Source organism: Bombina bombina, chromosome 2 (assembly GCF_027579735.1).
Source record: "Bombina bombina isolate aBomBom1 chromosome 2, aBomBom1.pri, whole genome shotgun sequence".
NCBI lineage: Eukaryota > Metazoa > Chordata > Amphibia > Anura > Bombinatoridae > Bombina > Bombina bombina.
This window is the reverse complement of record NC_069500.1, coordinates 754,321,301-754,341,418: the sequence shown is the minus strand read 5'-3', so window position 1 is coordinate 754,341,418 and position 20,118 is coordinate 754,321,301. Positions and strand designations below refer to the sequence as shown.

Below are 20,118 nucleotides of genomic sequence, written 5' to 3'. Positions count from 1 at the left end.
ATACACAAACACACACACACCATAACACTACACACAAACATGCTGCACCTAAACACAACCCAAGAAGAACACCACACAACCACTCCACACCACATATATCTATTATCTATCTATTTATATCTTTATCTTTCTATCTATATCTATCTAGCTATCTATCTATCTATATCCACCAATCTATATCTATCTATCTATCTATCTATCTATCTATCTATATATTATCTATCTATCATCTATCTATTTATATCTTTATCTTTCTATCTATATCTATCTATCTATCTATCTATATCTATCTATATCCACCAATCTATATCTATCTGTCTATCTATCTATATCTATCTATCTATCATCTATCTATCTTGTATCTATTTATCTATCAAATTAAAATATCTAGTTATGTAGACTATATGAAATAGCATCTACAAGCATTTCTTAGAAAATTATAAAATATTATTTTATTTTTTTGTTTTAAGCAAAAAATTAAAATGACAAAAAATCAGCACATCTACATAATTCTAAACATAATTTACCATTCAGTTGCATTTATATACATAGATATATTCATATACATGAAGATTATGATACAGTGTACATTTTCATTGTCAGTATATGCCTCATTTCATTGTTTTATTGGCATTTAAGAAAGTGTATGTAATGTTCCATTTGGGTATATATTTTAGGATACATTTGCAGAATGCAAACATTTAGCTTTTCCTTAAAAATATTTTAAGTCCTTAGGAAGATTTCTTATATTTCTTTATGGGGATTTAATTAGAGTTATGCTAAACTAATATTTATGGCATATTTCATAGGTTAAACCAATTTTTTTCATGCAAAATGTTAAAGAGACATGAAACATTAATTTTTTCATGATTCCGAAAGATCAGGCAATTTTAAACAACTTTCTAATTTACTTCTATTATCAAATTTTCTTTGTTTTCTTGGTATCTTTTGTTGAAAGCAGGGACATAATCTCAGGAGCGTGCATGTGTCTGGAGCACTATATGACAGCAGATTTGCTAGAATGTTATCCATTTGCAAGACCACTAGATGGCAGCACTATTTCTGCCTTGTAGTGCTCCAGATGCCTACCTCGGTATCTCTTTAACAAAGATTACCATGGAGACAAAGCAAATTTGATAATAGAAGTAAATTGGAAACTTTTTTTTAAATTGTATGCTCTGTCTGAATCACAAAATAAATGTTTGGGTTTCATATCCCTTTAAGCATAAGGTTTGTATTTTGATTTTTGAGCTAACAAAAAGTGCATGTTTGTGGAATTATGTGAGATATAGAAGCTTACTGTCTGCTAAGCAGAACTGCTACTGTTTTGTTGGTCAACAGTGACATGGCTCATATGCATAAAAAGAAAAAAAAGTCAGCACAGTAATATCTATTTGACAAAAAAACAAAATTGTAATACATTTTAATATGCCATATTTTAGAGGCAACAAAGTTCAAAATCACTTTAATGCCTCTTTAATACAGTGCATAGTTGTGTACTTGTTGCTTGCATGGGCTACACAGAAGGTTTTGTAGGTGGGGGGGTGGGCAAAAAAATATGAAATGCAATTCACAGTACATTATTAATATCAGTTGCAACATTTATTGCAGGAGAGAGATGCATATTTGTTATATGAGCTGCACATTATATTTTTAATTGGTGGCTCATTGGCATTAAAAGTGTCACTTAGGTGGTTGCTTTTACTTAGATATAAAGAACAAAGTTCCAAGATTTGCCCCCTCTTACCACTACCTCTGGGCTCCCATGGTGGCTTGCATGTTTACTACTGAACAGATTAACTCTACTAGATGTACTAGTGAGTGAGCCAATCCTAGCTTCTTATGGGTATGAGTGAATATTTATATATATTTATATTATTTTATATATTTTTATTTTACATGTATCTATACATACACTTGTGAGAGAATACTAATATTGTCCCGGTATTTTGAGGTTTTGTCAGTTACAGACAGAGTGAATTATTGAGGCCTCTGTATTCTAACATAAAGAGCCATCTTACTGACTTGGCACACTAGATATACTGGTGAGTGGACTCCTAATGCTTAGTGCACGTGAAAGACGTACACTGCTTCTCCTTCTCAGTGAACTCTCATTTGATGAGCCGGAGGTAATGTCTTTTCCAACTTGGCAACATGGAGGTAGCCTGACCCCAGCCTGAATACAGACACAGCAGCACAATGCCATCAGCGCCTTGCGCACTTCAGAACTGCGGAAGGAGTAAATTAGTGGATTGAGAGCTGAGTTAAGGACAGCCATAGCAAGAACCCATTCCAGTTTCAATGGAGATTTGCAGGCAGGTGGGGAGCAGGAGCAATCCACCAACAGAAAGAAGAACAGTGGACTCCAACAGATGACAAAGCAGCCCAGGATGATGAGAACAGTCTGGAGCAGGTGGAAGGATCTCCGGCTCTGGTTAGTTATTGCCACTCGCTTGGCACTAGTGCAAACCAAGAAGTATATGGTGCAGTAAAAGCCAATGATGCCAAGCAAGGTGGCCCCCAAAAGGATAAGGCTGAACAGCAAATAATGCCTAGAGTAGAGAGGAAGCAGACTGGAGCAATTTTCAATTTGGCACAGGCAATTCCACCCAAATAGAGGTAAGAACCCAACCACAATAGCCAGTAACCAGCATAAGGCAATCAGCCCTTGAACCCGCATGCTCTTCCCTAAGCGTGTTTCCGAAACTGGAAGGACCATAGTGCTGTAGCGTTCTACTGCAGTTACCAGCAGACTGAAGATGGAGGCTGCCAATGTTGTGAAAAGCAAACCCTCTCTCAGAAACCAAAGCTTTGTGTTCAGGAGGAAGGTGACGGGTCCTGAGAGTGAGACATTGAGCAAGTAAGAAAAGCCAGCCATAAAATCACTGAAGGCAATATTGGCTAAACAGCAGTGAACCCAACGCCTCAAACGTAGATACCTAGAACATACAAAAAAAAATCCATTATAATTTACTCAATAATTATTTAAAGGGACATTAGACACCTTGAGATTGTACTATAAAATGATTATGTGTAGTAAAACAGAAAATGTTTGCATTAAACTTTTATTATACTTTCATATCTTTTGTCCACTTTTCCTGTAATTTGAAAATTGGGGGCTTTCCAATTCATGAATAATGTGAAAATTAAAGGGACAGTCTATTCCAGAATTGTTATTGTTTAAAAAGATTGATAATCCCTTTATTATCCATGCCCCAGTTTTGCATAACCAACACAGTTATATTGATATACTTTCTACCTCTGTGATTACCTTGTACCCAAGCCTCTGCAGACTGCCTCTTTATTTCAGTTATTTTGACAGATTTGCAATTCAGCCAATCAGTGCCCTCTCATAAGTAACTCAACCGGCGTGAGCGCAATGTTATCTATATGGCACACATTAACTAACGCCATCTAGCTGTGAAAAACTGTCAAATGCATTCAGATAAGAGGCAGCCTTCAAGGGCTTAGAAATTAGCATATGAGCCTACCTAGGTTTAGCTTTCAAATAAGAATACCAAGAGAACAAAGCAAATTTGATGATAAAAGTGAATTGGAAAGTTGTTTAAAACTGCTAGCCCTATCTGAATCATGAAAGTTTAATTTTGACTAGTCACTTTAAGGACTGCAGACTGCTCTATTTCACATAGTCATTGGTTGCACACTCTACATTTCTAACTCTCAATTATAGGCCTGTGCAGAGAGGAAAACCTAGGTTATAATATGATGGCACCCATTACTTTATGGACACCTGAAATGTTTAAACAACTCCTAAAAATGTAAAATAATGCACATGCATATCATTCTTATGTTAATCTTTTCTTTGACTACACCATTGTAAGTATTTTTTAAACCATGTACCATTTTAGTAACCCAACTTTGAACAGAATCCAGTTTGTGAGCAGGGAGTGGCATTGCATAATTATTTCACTAGAAGTGCTTGTGCAATGAGCATGCTGTTGGCATTTAGCGATGTCAAGCGAACGTCTGCCCAACATTTAATAAATCTACCCCATGGCCTCCAGAAGTGCATAATACTCAAGGCCTAACAAGTGATCTGTAAAGTGGCACAAGAACCTTACTTTTTCTGCTGTTAATGTGTCTTCCCATACAACCAATCATTCTGTTAGCCATACCTGCTTCTTTACTTACCAAATTTACATTTTGCCTAAATAATAATGTGTCATAGTTTGTAATTAACCTTAGGATTTTTCTTTCCTAAATGCATAATTTTTCACTTTGTGATGCTGATTCAACCCCCCATATCAACTTTGCTACAAATGTTTGTATCTTCTGCAAACAGACACACTTTCCCCAGTACCCTCTGCTGATACAATTGATAAAAATGTTAAATGAAACAGGCTCCAGAACTGACTCCTGAGGAACACTAGTAAATCTTCCATTGAGTCATATGCTTTTGTAGTCAAGAGAGTGAAGAATATACACAAGGGAGTTTTAGTGGAGTCTAGCATGAGTTTTTTGTTTAAGGGAGATAGAACATAGCTGAAGCCCCTAGTCATTTTGCATGCAACCTACATCACTACAGCCAATTAAAGTGTGTGGGATATGTATTATTTAATATTGTGCAGTTTGTGTGCGTGTATATGTGTGCAGTGTGTACAAAACAAAAAAAATATCTTGAGCACTAAATGGTGGCAGTGTTTGTAACAATGTTTTACATAAAGTGCTCAAGACATGTCCACACTTATTAGCCTACCACTATCACTGAATGTTTTCCCACCCACTAAGATCCAACAATGACCTGCTCCTTGCATCTTTGACTATCACCTCTTCTCATGCTAGACTGCAGGACTTCTGTCATGCAGCACCTACCCTCTGGAACACTCTCCCTTGTGCTGTCAGGCTTTGCCCTAATTTTCTTCCTTTAAATGCTCCCTGAAGACTTTTTTGTTCAGAGAAGCCTACCACCCAACTCAATAATAAATTAATTTCACTTACCTAACATTTCCCTCATTTCCCGCATTAACATCTTTCTCAATCTTGCAGTCCTCACCTCCTGTTTCTCAACTTCCTACCCTTCTAGATTGTAAGTTCCCACGGGAATAGCGCCCTCAATTCTTTCTGTATGTGTTTGTTAAATTTTGTTCTGTCTCTTACAAGTTTTATATCGTTTTATTTAAATGATTTGCACCCACCCATGGACAGCGCTGCAGAATATGTTGGCGCTTCATAAATATAGTATAATAATAAATAATAATAATGAAATGGAGCTAAGCTTCAACAAAGGTTACTAAAATAAAGTAATACATTTGATAATAGAAGTACACAAACATTTTTTTTAATTGTACACTGACACTCTGTCTAAATAATGAAAGTTTAAAGGGCCATAATAGACGAAAAATGACATGCTCTAATTCCTGGTTTCTAAACAGCTGGGCTGTGGCCCAGTACCGAGCCTTGATGGCCCTGCTGGTAGGCCACGACCTGACATGCCCTCCACAGCGTGCTTTGGCAGGCCCGCTGCTCCACATATAAGGAATACTGGCCAGGCTTGTCAGAGTGCCATTGCACATGTGTGTATGCACTGTGCACATGTAGCAGCAGTTCAGTGGGAAGACAGAGTAGGACAAGGAGCAGACAGGACTGGACCAGGGCCCTGTGTATGACTACCGGGCCCTGGACATGTCTAGCTAAAATGTACCGGGCCTTGAGTTCACTTGGCTTGAGAACCACTGCTTTGATTCATTATAGCATGCCATTTTAAGATTATCGACCCTAAACTACTATCTGTTTAACCCCTGCAAAGAGTTTTAACACACCGTAAAAGTAACGCTCTGGATTCGCCGAGCACTGCTGGTCCCAAGCGGAAACCACTGCTGATTCATTTAGTAGTGCTATTTGCATAACTAAGCTGTGTAACTAGTACTACTGATTGGATCAGTGGTAGTTTTCACTTTGGACTAGCAGTGCTTTGTGGGTCTTGAGCAGTACTTCTACTTGTGTTTAACCCTTTTGTGCAATAGTCTTAAAATGACATGCTCTAACGAATTAAAGCATGTCATTTTGGCTCTTTAATTATGACTTTTATATCCCTTTAAATGCATTTTTTGTATTGTTCTAGGATGCACCCTCACCAGCAAAGTGCCACCAGCACAGTTATATTCTCCACCATGATAAAAAGGCTGATCAACACGCCTAACAGGTTGGTGAAGGTGAGCATTTCAGTTGATCGTCCAATCAGTCGCCCGGTGAAGTTGTAATGCAGCAGGATCAGGTTATCATCCCCATACAACACTGACTCCTTGCAGAAATAGGCATCCAAGGTAATGTTCATGGTGCCTCAGAAACACACCTGGAAAAGGTAATAAGATAAAACTTTATAATGTATGAACTTTATATACTCTATATACTTGTATGTCTATGACTTTGTCTGTTAGTCCATAGAAAGTCTTTATAAATCCTTCTAGTGGTCCATAGCATTGCTCTTTTTCATTTCATAAATCTATGCTCTATATGACAGACAATGTAACAATGATATGCATATAGGCTCAAGACGTGCACGTTCCTACCTCAGTATGCTGTCATGGAAACTGCTATTTTTCAACAAAGGACACCAACCAAGGGCTAGCTTTATTAATATACATTTGCAGTTTTTTTTAGCTATGTGGGGCAGGTTTGCATAAATGAGCCGGCTGACACATATTTAAGACACAGAAACTACTTATTTTTCCTCTCGGCCACCTCAGAGGGGGCGAAGTCAATCACCTCGACACTCGCTTGTTTGGCCTCAACACTCGCTTGTTTGTCCTGCTAGGGAGCAGCATTGCACAAGAAATTATAAGTGCAAATTGTAGGCAGACAGGTTCCAATCTTACAAATCTGTCTGCCTGCAGGCATGGACATTTTACCTCAAGAGTAAGAGGTGCAATTGATAACAGAAGTGAACTAGAAAATGTTATAAATAAATGTATGTCCTTTTATTGTTTTATGGTATGCAGCTTATTTGTCTATATTACCTTAGTTTTTAAAAGTATTCCTCCCTATTATCCGCCCTGTTGCTCCATATAAAGAAACATGAAACACTTTGAAATTGTAATTGTTTAATTCTAACTAGTAATAAAAAACCTTCTTTACCTCCCCTCTGTTTGCACCACATGACACATCATAGAACTACTAATTATGCACTATGTAATTTTCCCTAAGACTTCTCCTATATCTGTCCCAATAATCTCCTGAATGCTTCATAGAATCTTCCTTGCAACTATTTTTATTCCCATATGTATACACCTTATAACGTTCCTCATAGGTCCATATAACTCTTCATATGTATACACCTTATAACGTTCCTCATAGGTCCATATAACTCTTCATATGTATACACCTTATAACATTCCTCATAGGTCCATATAACTCTTCATATGTATACACCTTATAACATTCCTCATAGGTCCATATAACTCTTCATATGTATGCACCTTATAACATTCCTCATAGGTCCATATAACTCTTCATATGTATACACCTTATAACGTTCCTCATAGGTCCATATAACTCTTCATATGTATACACCTTATAACGTTCCTCATAGGTCCATATAACTCTTCATATGTATACACCTTATAACATTCCTCATAGGTCCATATAACTCTTCATATGTATACACCTTATAACATTCCTCATAGGTCCATATAACTCTTCATATGTATACACCTTATAACATTCCTCATAGGTCCATATAACTCTTCATATGTATACACCTTATAACATTCCTCATAGGTCCATATAACTCTTCATATGTATACACCTTATAACATTCCTCATAGGTCCATATAACTCTTCATATGTATACACCTTATAACATTCCTCATAGGTCCATATAACTCTTCATATGTATACACCTTATAACATTCCTCATAGGTCCATATAACTCTTCATATGTATACACCTTATAACATTCCTCATAGGTCCATATAACTCTTCATATGTATACACCTTATAACATTCCTCATAGGTCCATATAACTCTTCATATGCCAGTTTTTATTATTTTATTTTATTACAATCCTCCTTATAACAGCTCCTTTTGCTCAACATAGCACTACAGTGTCTCAAATTTCTATCTCTAGCCATCCCTTTGGTACTTCTCCATTAACGGACCCCACTCTGTTGGTGGATACAGAATGCAGCAGATGTAGATTAACATTATTTTGAGAAGTATAACTTCCTTCTTGGGTGCTTGATTCTCTTTCCCTGCATTGTTCTTGCTGCATCCACTCCAACCCTTTAAGGAATTATATTTACAATTGGGTCTTTGCTCCAATTACCCTCCCCCCCCCCCAAAAAAAAAAAGATACTGGGGATATGTGAGTTTCTTCCGCCATGGGTATTTTTCCATTAAAGGGATAATAAACCGAAATATTTTCTTTCATGATTCAGATAGAGCATGCAATTTTAAAAAAAACTTTCTAATTTACTCCTATTATCATTTTTTCTTCCTTCTCTTGGTATCTTTATTTGAAAATCAGGAATGAAAGCTTAAGAGCCTGCCAATCTTTAGTTCAGCACCTGGGTACAGCTTGCTGATTGGTAACTAAATGTACCCACCAATCAGCAAGCGCTACCAAGGTTGCTGAACTAAAAATTGGCTGGCTCTTAAGCTTTCATTCCTGCTTTTTCAAATAAAGATAATAAAGACAAATTGACAATAGGAGTAAATTAGAAAGTTGGTAAAAATTGCTTGCTCTATCCGAATCATAAAATAAACATATATATATAGTGCCATCTGCTTGCATTCTATATTCACTAACAGAGTGGCTGTTAAAGGAAAAATACCCTTCCTTTTCTTCAGTTCCAGATACTCCATATGCCATCCATAAAGTTCCTTATTGCTCTTTATCACTTTCCTTGCAAATCTCACATTCACACATTCACTAATGGACACATAGGGCGAGATTACATATGCGGCGCAGGCTTCAGCATAACTGCTGAAACCCGCGTCGCCTGTAATTTCCCCTCACACATCGGGGAATCACATATATGGCGCCGGCAGTTCATAAAGTGCTGTAAATCGGATAAACTAGCGATGTCCAGAAATGTGCGTAAATAAAAATTTCTGGAGTCGCCAGTAACTTACGGCACGTTAGAAACTGCCAGCGCCTAAGAAAATAAAAAAAAAAGTTAAATCTCCCGTAAAAGTCTAACCCGCCTCCCAAAAATAAACCCGACACATAAAAACCCTTATATCCGCCATCACCCCCATATCAGAACTAATAATAAAAGTATTAACCCCTAAACCGACGACCCCCCACAATGCAATATGCCTAATTAAACTATTAACCCCTAATCCGCCATTCACCCACATCGCAATCTCCCTAATAAATTTTTTAACCCCTAACCCGCCATTCACTCACATCACAATTAACCTAATTAAACTATTAACCCCTAATCCACCATTTATCCCACAACACACTAACCCTAATTAATATATTAACCCCTAAACTGCCAACCCCCCACAATGCAGTTAACCTATTTAAATTACTAAGCCCCCTAACCTAACAACCCCTAAATTAACCCCAATTACCTAAATTACAATTAAAAACCTAACATTACTTTAAAAATAACCGGCGACATCTTCCATCTTCATCCAGGACCAAGCCGGTGATGACACTATTCAGCATACGGCGTTGATTTACGAAGAGGATCCTCCACGCTCCATGGCTCCGCAGTCGCTGCTCTTCAGTTCCGCAGTCATCTGCGATCCGTGCTGGCTTGGTCCTGGATAAAGATGGAAGATGTCGCCGGTTCCAAGAAGACTTCACCGCCGCCTGGAAGAGGACCTTCTCCGCCGGACTTCAGGAACGGTGAGTACCTATTTGGGGCTTAGAGTAAGGATTTTTTAATTTATTTTTTATTTTTTTAGATTAGGGATTTTGGGCACTTGTAAAAGAGCTGAATGCCCTTTTAAGGGCAATGCCCATACAAATGCCCTTTTAGGGGCAATGGGTAGTTTAGGAGTTTTTAGTGTTAGGTTTTTTTATTTTGGGGGGTTTGATGGGTGGGGGGTTTTACTGTTAGAGGGGGGACTTTGTATTTTTTTTTTATGAAAAAGAGCTGTTTAACTTAGGGCAATTCCCTACAAAAAAGCCCTTTAAAGTGCTATTGGTATTTTAGTATTAGATTAGGGGGTGTTTTTATTTTAGGGGGGCTTTTTTATTTTCATAGGGATTAGGTTTCATTTTTTTATTTTTGATAATTTGGTTTATTTTTTTTCTGTAATGTTAGACTTTTTATTTTTTGTAATTTTAGATTAATTTAAATTTAGTTTTTTTATTTTTAAAGTTTTTAATTGTAACTTAGTATTTTTTTAATTTAGGTAATTAAGGTTAATTTAGGGGTTGTTAGGTTAAGGGGCTTAGTAATTTAAATAGGTTAATTGCGCTGTGGGGGTTTGGGGGTTTAGGGGTTAATAGATTATTATGGTTATTGCGTTGTGGGGTTTGGCGGTTTAGGGGTTAATAGATTTATTAGGTTTATTGCGATGTGGGTTAATGGCGGATTAGGGGTTAATAGTTTAATTAGGTTAATTGCGATGTGGGTGAATGGCGGATTAGGGGTTAATACTTTTATTAAGTAGATTGCGATGTGGGTGAATGGCGGATTAGGGGTTAATACTTTTATTAGGTAGATTGCGATGTGGGTGAATGGCAAATTAGGGGTTAATACATTTATTAGGTTTATTGCAATGTGGGTTAATGGCGGATTAGGGGTTAATACATTTATTTGGTTTATTGCAATGTGGGTTAATGGCGGATTAGGGGTTAATATACTAAGTTGCCCATAGTTCTTCAAAAATGCAGGGTTTATAGTGTCATGCTATTTTTTTTACTACAAGCAGATACTACACCTGGCCGTTACACACAATGAGCACGAGACTTCCTGTTTTTGGAGTTTTATGTTTTGGTCCCTATATCACAAGTGAGGGTGGCAAGAGGGACAGGAAGGGTGGGGAGCTAACCTCACAGTTTCTCAAAAGAGCTTTAAAAAAATCTACTCATAGAGGAGTTTACAAATCATCTATTAAAGTACTTCTATTCCTAAAGAGTAGTACATAATTGGAGTAGTCTCCCAACAGGTTTGGTAGGAACAATATACTCTACTATGCATAATGATATTATGAGGATTAAATCTAAGCTGTTGATGATAAAAGGCAGAATTGTTTTTTTTTCTGCTATAACAAATATGTACTTATGTAGAAGTCCCTACAACCTGCCAAAAATTGTTTTTGCAGTATTTAAAAACATCATATTGGCTCCATATTTGCTGTTTGCATGCCCTTAAAGGGACAGTCTAGTCAAAATGAATCTTTCATGATTCAGATAGAGCAGGCAATTTTAAGCTACTTTCTAATTTACTCCTATTATAACTTTTTCTTTGTTGTCTTTGTATCTTTATTTGGTTCAGAACCTTGGTAGAGCTTTCTGATTGGTGGCTACATTTACACACCAATTAGCAAGCGCTACCCAGGTTCTGAACCAAAAATTGGCCGGCTCCTAAGCTTACATTCTTGCTTTTTTCAAATAAAGATATCAAGAGTACGAAGAAAAATTGATAATATGAGTAAATTAGGAAGCTGCTTAAAATTGCCTACTCTTGCTGAATCATGAAAGTTTAATTTTGACTAGACTATCCCTTTAACCAATCTGGAACATAAACAGCCGTAAGTCACAAGAGCCTGTTTTTTTGGTGCAGGGGAAAAGGAACAAAGCTGCTGTGATTTCAGTATGTTCACACACTCCAAAAGCAGCATTTTGACAGCTGAGCTCTTTTACTTTTTAGCACTAGTACAGTCAAATGTTCAGAGTCCCTTTTGTTGTATGGACTTTTATGTTTATAAGTGTAGGATTCACAGTTGTCTATGAGTAAAAATGTAACTTGCAACGCAGCAAAGTTCAAGATGTCATCTTTTAACAGTTTATTTTAATGTAATTCTCCCACGCTAATCACTAGAGCGAAACCATTATTACCAATACCTCAACATTCATAGATATTACTCATCAAATTACAGAAGCACAATACTCTACTTGCATTTATGCAAATCTTTATGCTATTCCAGAAGCACTATTTTTAACATTTTAATTTATAAATTATTGGAATATGTTTTCCATTACATTGTAGTGATGAGATTATTAAGGTAGACTTTCCCATTATTGTAATCCTCTCGTGAAATGATATATTATATCACTAGACTCAAAAATATTATAGTGAGGGCTAGAGTTTTTCCAGTTGTCCGTGAATAGTGAGAAACTGCAGTGGATAAGGAAGATATAGGCTTTTAGTTATTTGTAATAATGAGTGAGCTAGTAACTTTATTCCTGAACAGTACCTAACTTAATGACCAGTAAAATATTCTGCATTTTAGAACTGTGTTTGTTGCCTAAGGGCAGTTGTACCCATAGGTAGCTGCATACTCTTACATTTTTGTTTTTAGAAAATTATTATTTTGTTTTATATTTCTTTATTATACCCCTAGCTTGTAGCTTACATATGGCAAGATGTCATTGGGGCAAAGATATGTAGGCTAGAACATCATAAGCTCATTGGTTTAGGATAACTGAAGAATTGATAAATATCTGCAAGGTTCTAATCTGTCTAGTTGCAGCATACATGGGTTCCTGCAGAATTTGTTCTAGGGGAGGAGGGGGGCACACAAAAAAATCTATATGTATAAATACAATTTATATAAACATTCCAGAACCCAGGCTCAAAGGGATATTAATATTGAAATTGAATTCCTCACAACATGTTTATTTGAAGTTAAAAAAAAATTGCAGTATACTTTAATTTTTTTATTATTGCATCTTTTCATGAAATTAACTGTGAAAATTGTGTGTGTTCTTCTCCTTAGAAGCTGGATTGTAATTTGTATTGTGCAGAGTTCAAAATACAACCCTGCAACATGCTAAACAATACTTAAGTGCAAAACTATGAAAATATTAAATGTTAATATAATATTTTTATAATACATTTCTAAAGATTTTTTTGCAATTCAATGATTAACTGCTGATAAATAATATGCAGGTATAAAAATTACTTTAATGTCCATTAATAAAGTCCTCTCACATTCTACATGTGTCAAGGAAAACAACTTTGTCAATATATTTCAGCTGTCAGCATAATGCTAGCGCTTCTGTAGTGTACTGGGACATCTGCAGATAATGTAGCTGCACAGACTGACACTCCGTTTAGACCCAAGAATGCTGGGTCAGAAGGACAGATCAGTAAACTCTGTGGAATGATAAAAACTGTCACTGTACTGATGTTTATATTATTAACTGTATTGATATTATCTTTATCTAATATACTTTTATGCACAAGTTCTGTGCTATTCTTATGCACTGATTATGTAATCCATGATAACCCCCCATTCCTAATAGATTAAATCCTTTGCTCACCTTTCTGCTGAGGGTCAGTGTGCTGGGTACCCAGGTGACAGAATGCTATGAAAATAAGTGACAGGTCTTGAGTGACAATGATGTGATCAGCAGGAAGTCTTTGTAACATTCACCACAGGGCAGCAGGATGAACCCCACCCTGGGTGTGGGTCCTGATACTAACCGATTAAACAGTCATACTCAAACACTGTACCTGAGGCTTTAATTATATTACATATTGAATTATATTAATTATAATTAAAATATTAGATACTGTATACAGAATAGTAGTTCACAACCATTTTAGTAATGTGACACCCTTAAATTGGACAAGCAATATGATAAGCACATTAACTTTTTCTGCTGAATAAATATACCATACAAATCACTACTACTCAAACTATGTGTCAATAATGTTTGAAATCTCTGATTTCTAACTGTACATATTCAGTATGTTCTGTTCTGTTTCAGATTTCATCATTCTCAAATATATTATTTTATGATATAGCTGGTAGGGAGTTTATTATATCACTATAACAGACAAATTAATAAACATTCATAGTTAATGTTCTCATTAGGGACTACAGATTTTAAATATCAGCAAATAAAAACACTTAAAGGGACATAATACCCAAGTGCTAAATCACTTTAAAGTGATGCAGCATAACTGTATAAAGCTGACATGAAAATATCACCTGTTCATCTCTATGTAAAAAATAAAGATATTTTACCTGAAAATGTCTTCAGCTTACAATATAGTAAGTGCTCTGGTAACAGTTATACTGCATCTACTGTCCAGCTGCAGTGCTGAGGTCATGCATTGTTTTGCTGTGAGATTTCACTGAAATCTTGTGAGTATTCATCGTAAACATCCTTAAACTGAGTAGGGAAATAACATGACTGCCTGCACATACCAGGTGCACACTCCCTTGCAAGTACTGGAACTAAAGTCCATTTACAATGGGGTGTGAAATTTTGAGGTAAATATCTTCCTTTTTTAAATAGAAATGCTCAGCTGATTTTTCTAGTCAGATTTTTACAGCTACGCTGCATCACTTTCAAGTGCTTCAACATTTGGGTAGCATGTCCCTTTAAATAGACAGAAAAGTCAAAATTGAAATCTGCATAAATGCATTTCAATTTTAAGTAAAGGCATATTGCATTATACATCCATTAGAAATAAAATGCTTCTAGTGAACATTATTCCTGTTTCAGCTTTATGTGATTACAGCATCAGGATTCAAACATCATGGGGTAGATTTACCAATGTCTGTCCGACATGATACGCTGTAGCGTATCATGTCCGACAGACATCACTGAATGTGTATTGCTTGTGCAATGCTGCCCCCTTCAGATTTGCGGCCAAATGATCGTTAGCAGGGGGTGTCAATCAGCCCGATCATATAGGATTGGGCGGATTGAAGACCGCAGCCTCGGAGGCAGCTGACAAGTTATTGAGCAGCGGTCTTTAGACCGCAGCTTTATAACTGCTGTTTCCAGCGAGCCTGAAGGCTCGCGCAGAAACAAGGGGAACAAGAGCCATTCAGCCCTTGTTAAATCGATCCCCATGTCTGCTCAGAAAGCTGGCAGTGGTGTGTATTAATTCAGGGAAGACTTCATTTGTGCCATAAAAGATACATCATATGTGCATATGCCACCAAAAAACAGTAATACATTTTACTTGAAGCATTTTTACTAATGAAAGTACTGTATGTATCCAAAAATGCTTCCATTCACAATTGAAATGCAACTACACACATTTCAATTTTAATCTTTCTATCCCTTTAAACCTAGTATCAAACAAAAAAAGCAATAAATGTTACCCTTTACATTCTATTAATAATAAAGTATTAAACAAATAAAGCACAATGATAAGAATAGTGTTATTCAGTAGCACAAATCTTTAACATAGCAAAACGTGTAACATCAAAAACCATGTTTAAATATATGTAATTGAGGGATACTGCACTACATTTCTAGTACAGTTTTATATAATATCTATAGTTTACTAGCTGCTTAGTTAAGAAATATTAAACAAAAAAGTTAAAGGGAGAATAAAGTCAAAATTAAACTTTTATGATTCAGATAGATCATGCAAGTTTGAACAACTATCCAATTTGCTTCTGTTTTTTTTGCTGTGTTCTCTTGGAATCTTTTATTGAAGAGTAAAACTAGGTAGGCTGCACGTTTTTAGTACTCTATTGCAGCAGTGTACTACAAATAATGTTGCAAAACACTGCTGCCATAGAGTACTAAAGATGTGCAAACTCCTGAGCTCTTATGAGCCTATCTAGTTTTACTCTTCAATAAAAGTTCCCAAAAGAACAAAGCAAGTTTAATAACAGAAGTAAATTGGAAAGTTGTTTGAAATTGCATGCTCTAGCCGTGTCACTAAAGTTTAATTTTGACTTTACTGTCCCTTTAACAATTATACCAAAAAATGCAAAGAAAGTTGCACCCAAAATATTGATCTTCCCTAATATACATATAGGGGCCGAATTATCATTGTGCGAGCAGACATGATCCGATATTGCGGATCATGTCCGCTGCACATCGCTAAATGCAGACAGCATACGCTCTTGGCATTTATCATTGCACCAGCAGTTCTTGTGATGCAATGCCGCCCCGTGCAGATTGGCGGCCAATCGGCCACTAGCAGGGGGTGTCAATCAATCCGATCCTATTCGATCGGGTTGATTTCTGACGATGTTTGTCCGCCACCTCAGAGCAGGCACAAAGGTTATGGAGCAGTGTTCTTTAGACCCCTGCTTCATAACTTGTGTTTCCAGCGAGCCTGAAGGCTCGCCGGAAACACGGGCATCAAGCTCCCTACGGAGCTTGATAAATATGCCCCATAATCTCTTAGTGCAGTTATTGCACTATAAGGAAATTTAATTCATACTAACTCATCATACATGCTAATTTATTGGAAAGATAAATGTACAGTCAAGCACTTCACACACACAGAAATAAAAAAAAAAAACACAAATCAAAACACAAATTAATATCAGACTAGTAAAGTTAGCTCTCTGCCTTTAAAATAAAATGACAGTAAATAGCTTTTCCAAATTACGCCCCTGTGATTTCTATATGAGGCTCCTTCTATAGCGGGAGCTGGTAAATTTACATAGTTCTAGATGTTTATAAGGTCCTCAAGAGGGGCACCACCATGAGAGCATAGTCTCTATTTTAACCTGCCCACTCCAGCAGTATAATCTATATTTACTATAGTTCTGTTATTTTTCAGTAACCTTATAAACATCTAGAAATATGTAAGTTAAACAGCTCCCAGAAGGAGCTTAGGGGCATATATCAAGCTCCGTATGGAAGGCTCGCCGGAAACAGAAGTTATGAAGTTATGAATCATCGGTCTAAAGACCGCTGCTCCATAACTTGTCTGCCTGCTCTGAGGCCGCGGACAGAAAGCAACGGACAGATCGAATACGATCGGGTTCATTAACACCCCCTGCTAGCGGCCGATTGGCCGCGAATGTGCAGGGGGCGGTATTGCACCAGCAGTTGACAAGAACTGCTGGTGCAATGATAAATACCGACAGCGTATGCATTTATCGATGTGCGCCGGACATGATACGCTACTTCATATCATGTCCGCTCGCACATTGATAAATATACCCCTTAGTCTCAGAATAGTACCAATATTACTAAGGGATAGCGTTAATTGTAATTACAGCTCCCGCTATAGAAGGTGATTTAGATAGAAGTCACAGGGACACCATTTGGAAAATCTACTTGCTGTCATTTTATTTTAAAGGCAGAGAGATAACATTTGTTAACTGTGTCTGCGAAGTGCTTTACTGTACATATACCTTTCCAATAAATTAGCATGTATGATGAGTTAGTAAGAATGAAATTCACTGATAATGCAATAAATGCACTAAGGGATTATATGTACGTAAGGGAAGAGCAATATTTTGTGTGCAACTTTCTTTGCATTTTTTGTTAAAATATCAAAAAAACATGTGCCTCAGATAATAGTTGATAAAGGGATATGTATAGTCCTAAAATGTTCTATAATCCTTGAAGACTATATGAATAAATGTAAATATCCAAACTGCTTTGATATAGTGCTGTTAGATGACCTGGCTTGTACACATTCTCAATACTGTCATAAACAGACATGCATGATATAACTACTGTATGTCTTATTTTAATGCTTCTTTACATTTTGCACAATATTTTGTCATGGAAGTCCAGTAAAATGTTGTGCTAAATCACTTGAAAGTGATGCAGAATAACTGTAAAAAGCTGACAGGAAAATATCACCTGAGCATCTCTATGTAAAAAAGGAAGATATTTTCCCTCAAAATTTCCTCAGCTCACCAGAGTAAGTGCTCTGTAAAAAGTTATCTTTCAGTTACTGCCCAGCTGCAGGTAAAAAAAAAAAAAGAGGACGAAATGAACAGCAGCCAATCAGCAACAGCAGTGCTGAGGTCATGAACTCTTTTAATGTGATCTCATGAGATTTCACTTAACTCCCATGAGATTTCATAATAAACTTCCTTAAAGGGCCATGATACCCAAATGTTAAAACACTTGAAAGTGATGCAGCATAGATGTAAAACGCTCACTAGAAAATATCACCTGAACATCTCTATGTAAAAAAGAAAGATATTTTACCTCAAAAATTCCTCAGTAGCCACATCCCATTGTAAATAACTTCTAAGCAACAAATCAGTATGTCTGTCCTGGGACAGCTAAGGGAGTGAGCTTACGTGCACACTCATCTTATTTCCCTATTCAGTTTAAGAAAGTCTACTTTGAAATCTCATAAGAGTTAAAGGGACACTATACCCAAACATTTTCTTTCATGATTAAGGTAGAGAATACAATTTTAAACAACATTCCAATTTACTTCTATTACCTAATTTGCTTCATTCTTTAGATATACTTTAATGAAGAAATAGCAATGCACACAGTGAACCAATCACATGATGCTAATTGGCTGCTGTTCATTTCTTCATTTTTTTTTTACCTACAGCTGAGCAACAGCTGAAGTATATTTTTAACACTAAACTTACTGTGCTGAGCTGAGGAGATTGTGAGGTAAAATATCTTCCTTTTTTACACAGAGATGCTCAGGTGATATTTTCCTGTCATCTTTTTACAGTTATACTGCATCAGTTTCAAGTGATTTAGCATATGAGTATTATGTCCCTTTAAACTGAATAGGGAAATAACATGAGTGTGCATGAGGCATGCTCCCAGTATGCCAGGTCACTCAAATCTATGAGAATTGTATACCTCAGATTTTGCATACAAATCAGCTGCAACTGTCCACTTCCACAAAGGAAATTTGCCCTGTACTTGTCACTCAGGGAGAAATTACTATTTTTATCCTGAAACTAAAAATAACATGTACAAAATAGTGACAGTTTGTTTAGCGGCTGTCCCCAAACTAAGTATAAGCATAAATCTGGGGATTTAACTTTCCTTAGGTAAATGTGCAAAATAATTCTTGTACTGATAACTTAAATGTTGAGATTTGATAACATCCTCTAGGCAGGTGTTTTTTTTTTGCAAGGACCTTCAGGCAGCTGTACACCACAGCACATTCTTATGTGATCTACAGTGCACCCAATTTACTATTGTAAGTGCAATTATATATTGTACTGAACATAATGACATATGATTCCATTATCATTTCTTATAACTATTTGCGCTATTAATATTTATTTATAAGCCAATAAAGCATTGTACTCCCATCATTGCCAGGGGATGTAAACAGATATTATGTTAGTCTGCATTTTTTATACTGTTGTACATTGTATGCTCTTTGGAATATTATTTGCAGTAATGTACCTCATGTAGGTTATGTACAGTATTATGATATACAAATTCGTATAAGCTGTTTATGTTGCATGTTCAGCAGCACACATAATGATTTTACATAGGCAGAACTTTCTGTCTCTGTAGATATTCAGACATTATTCAGACATGATTGGCGTCACCAATAGACACATTTTTTTAGAAAGTAAAGGCCGGTTCATATGTGGACACAATGGCAATGTCTTTCTCTGAGAAACCCAAGACTTTAGACACAGTATGTATACTGCACCTTCCTGAAGATTTTGCGGCTGTTAGGAAACTTGCGTTGGTTCACAGTGGAAGCTGCTTCTCGAGATCCATGCTGTGGAGACCCGCTTCGTGTTCAAATGAGCACTCTGAAAAACACACTGGAGTCAGATGCTCACACCACGTGGGTCGGTCAGTCAATGCCGACGTGCATTTCACCCCATCGTCTGTTAGTGAGATGGGCTTCGTCAGGGCGTATGAATGAGATCTGAAGCGTCCCTACTTATACTGTTACAAAGAAAGACGTTGCCATTGTGTCCACGTAGGAACCTGCCTTTACTTTCTAAAAGACTGTGTCTATTGGTGACGCCAATCTATGCTGATATTTGGGATATGCACCTTGATACTAAGCTTATACGGATGACTTGATGTGTCTGTATGGCTGCTTTCTGGTATAATAACTTGCATAGAACACTATCTGGCTTCTCATGTTCTTTGGACAATAGATACTAACCATGGCTACATATGCTTGACTGAGCTTGTTAACCCTCCCATGCTTTTATTGCATTTTCAGAACTTTGAGCATTGTTTTATAGGGTGGGTACACTTACAACTTAGATCCCAATAACCTTCCCTGCCCAGGTCATACATCCTGACTACTTTTATGGGGGTTCTGTGTGCAGCAGGGTGTAGTT

At 36.7% G+C, this 20,118-nt stretch overlaps 1 protein-coding gene across 1 annotated transcript; it reads right to left on the bottom strand.

The window, feature by feature from the left end:
- Positions 1 to 537: 537 nt before the first annotated feature.
- S1PR4 (sphingosine-1-phosphate receptor 4) lies at positions 538 to 13,465 on the bottom strand. Its single transcript, XM_053700670.1, has 3 exons — positions 13,412 to 13,465; positions 6,096 to 6,313; positions 538 to 2,939 (listed from the first exon to the last, which is right to left on the bottom strand). Exons 2-3 carry the CDS (start codon positions 6,293 to 6,295, stop codon positions 2,018 to 2,020), a joined length of 1,122 nt encoding a protein of 373 aa, XP_053556645.1. The 5' UTR covers positions 6,296 to 6,313; positions 13,412 to 13,465; the 3' UTR covers positions 538 to 2,017.
- Positions 13,466 to 20,118: the final 6,653 nt, after the last annotated feature.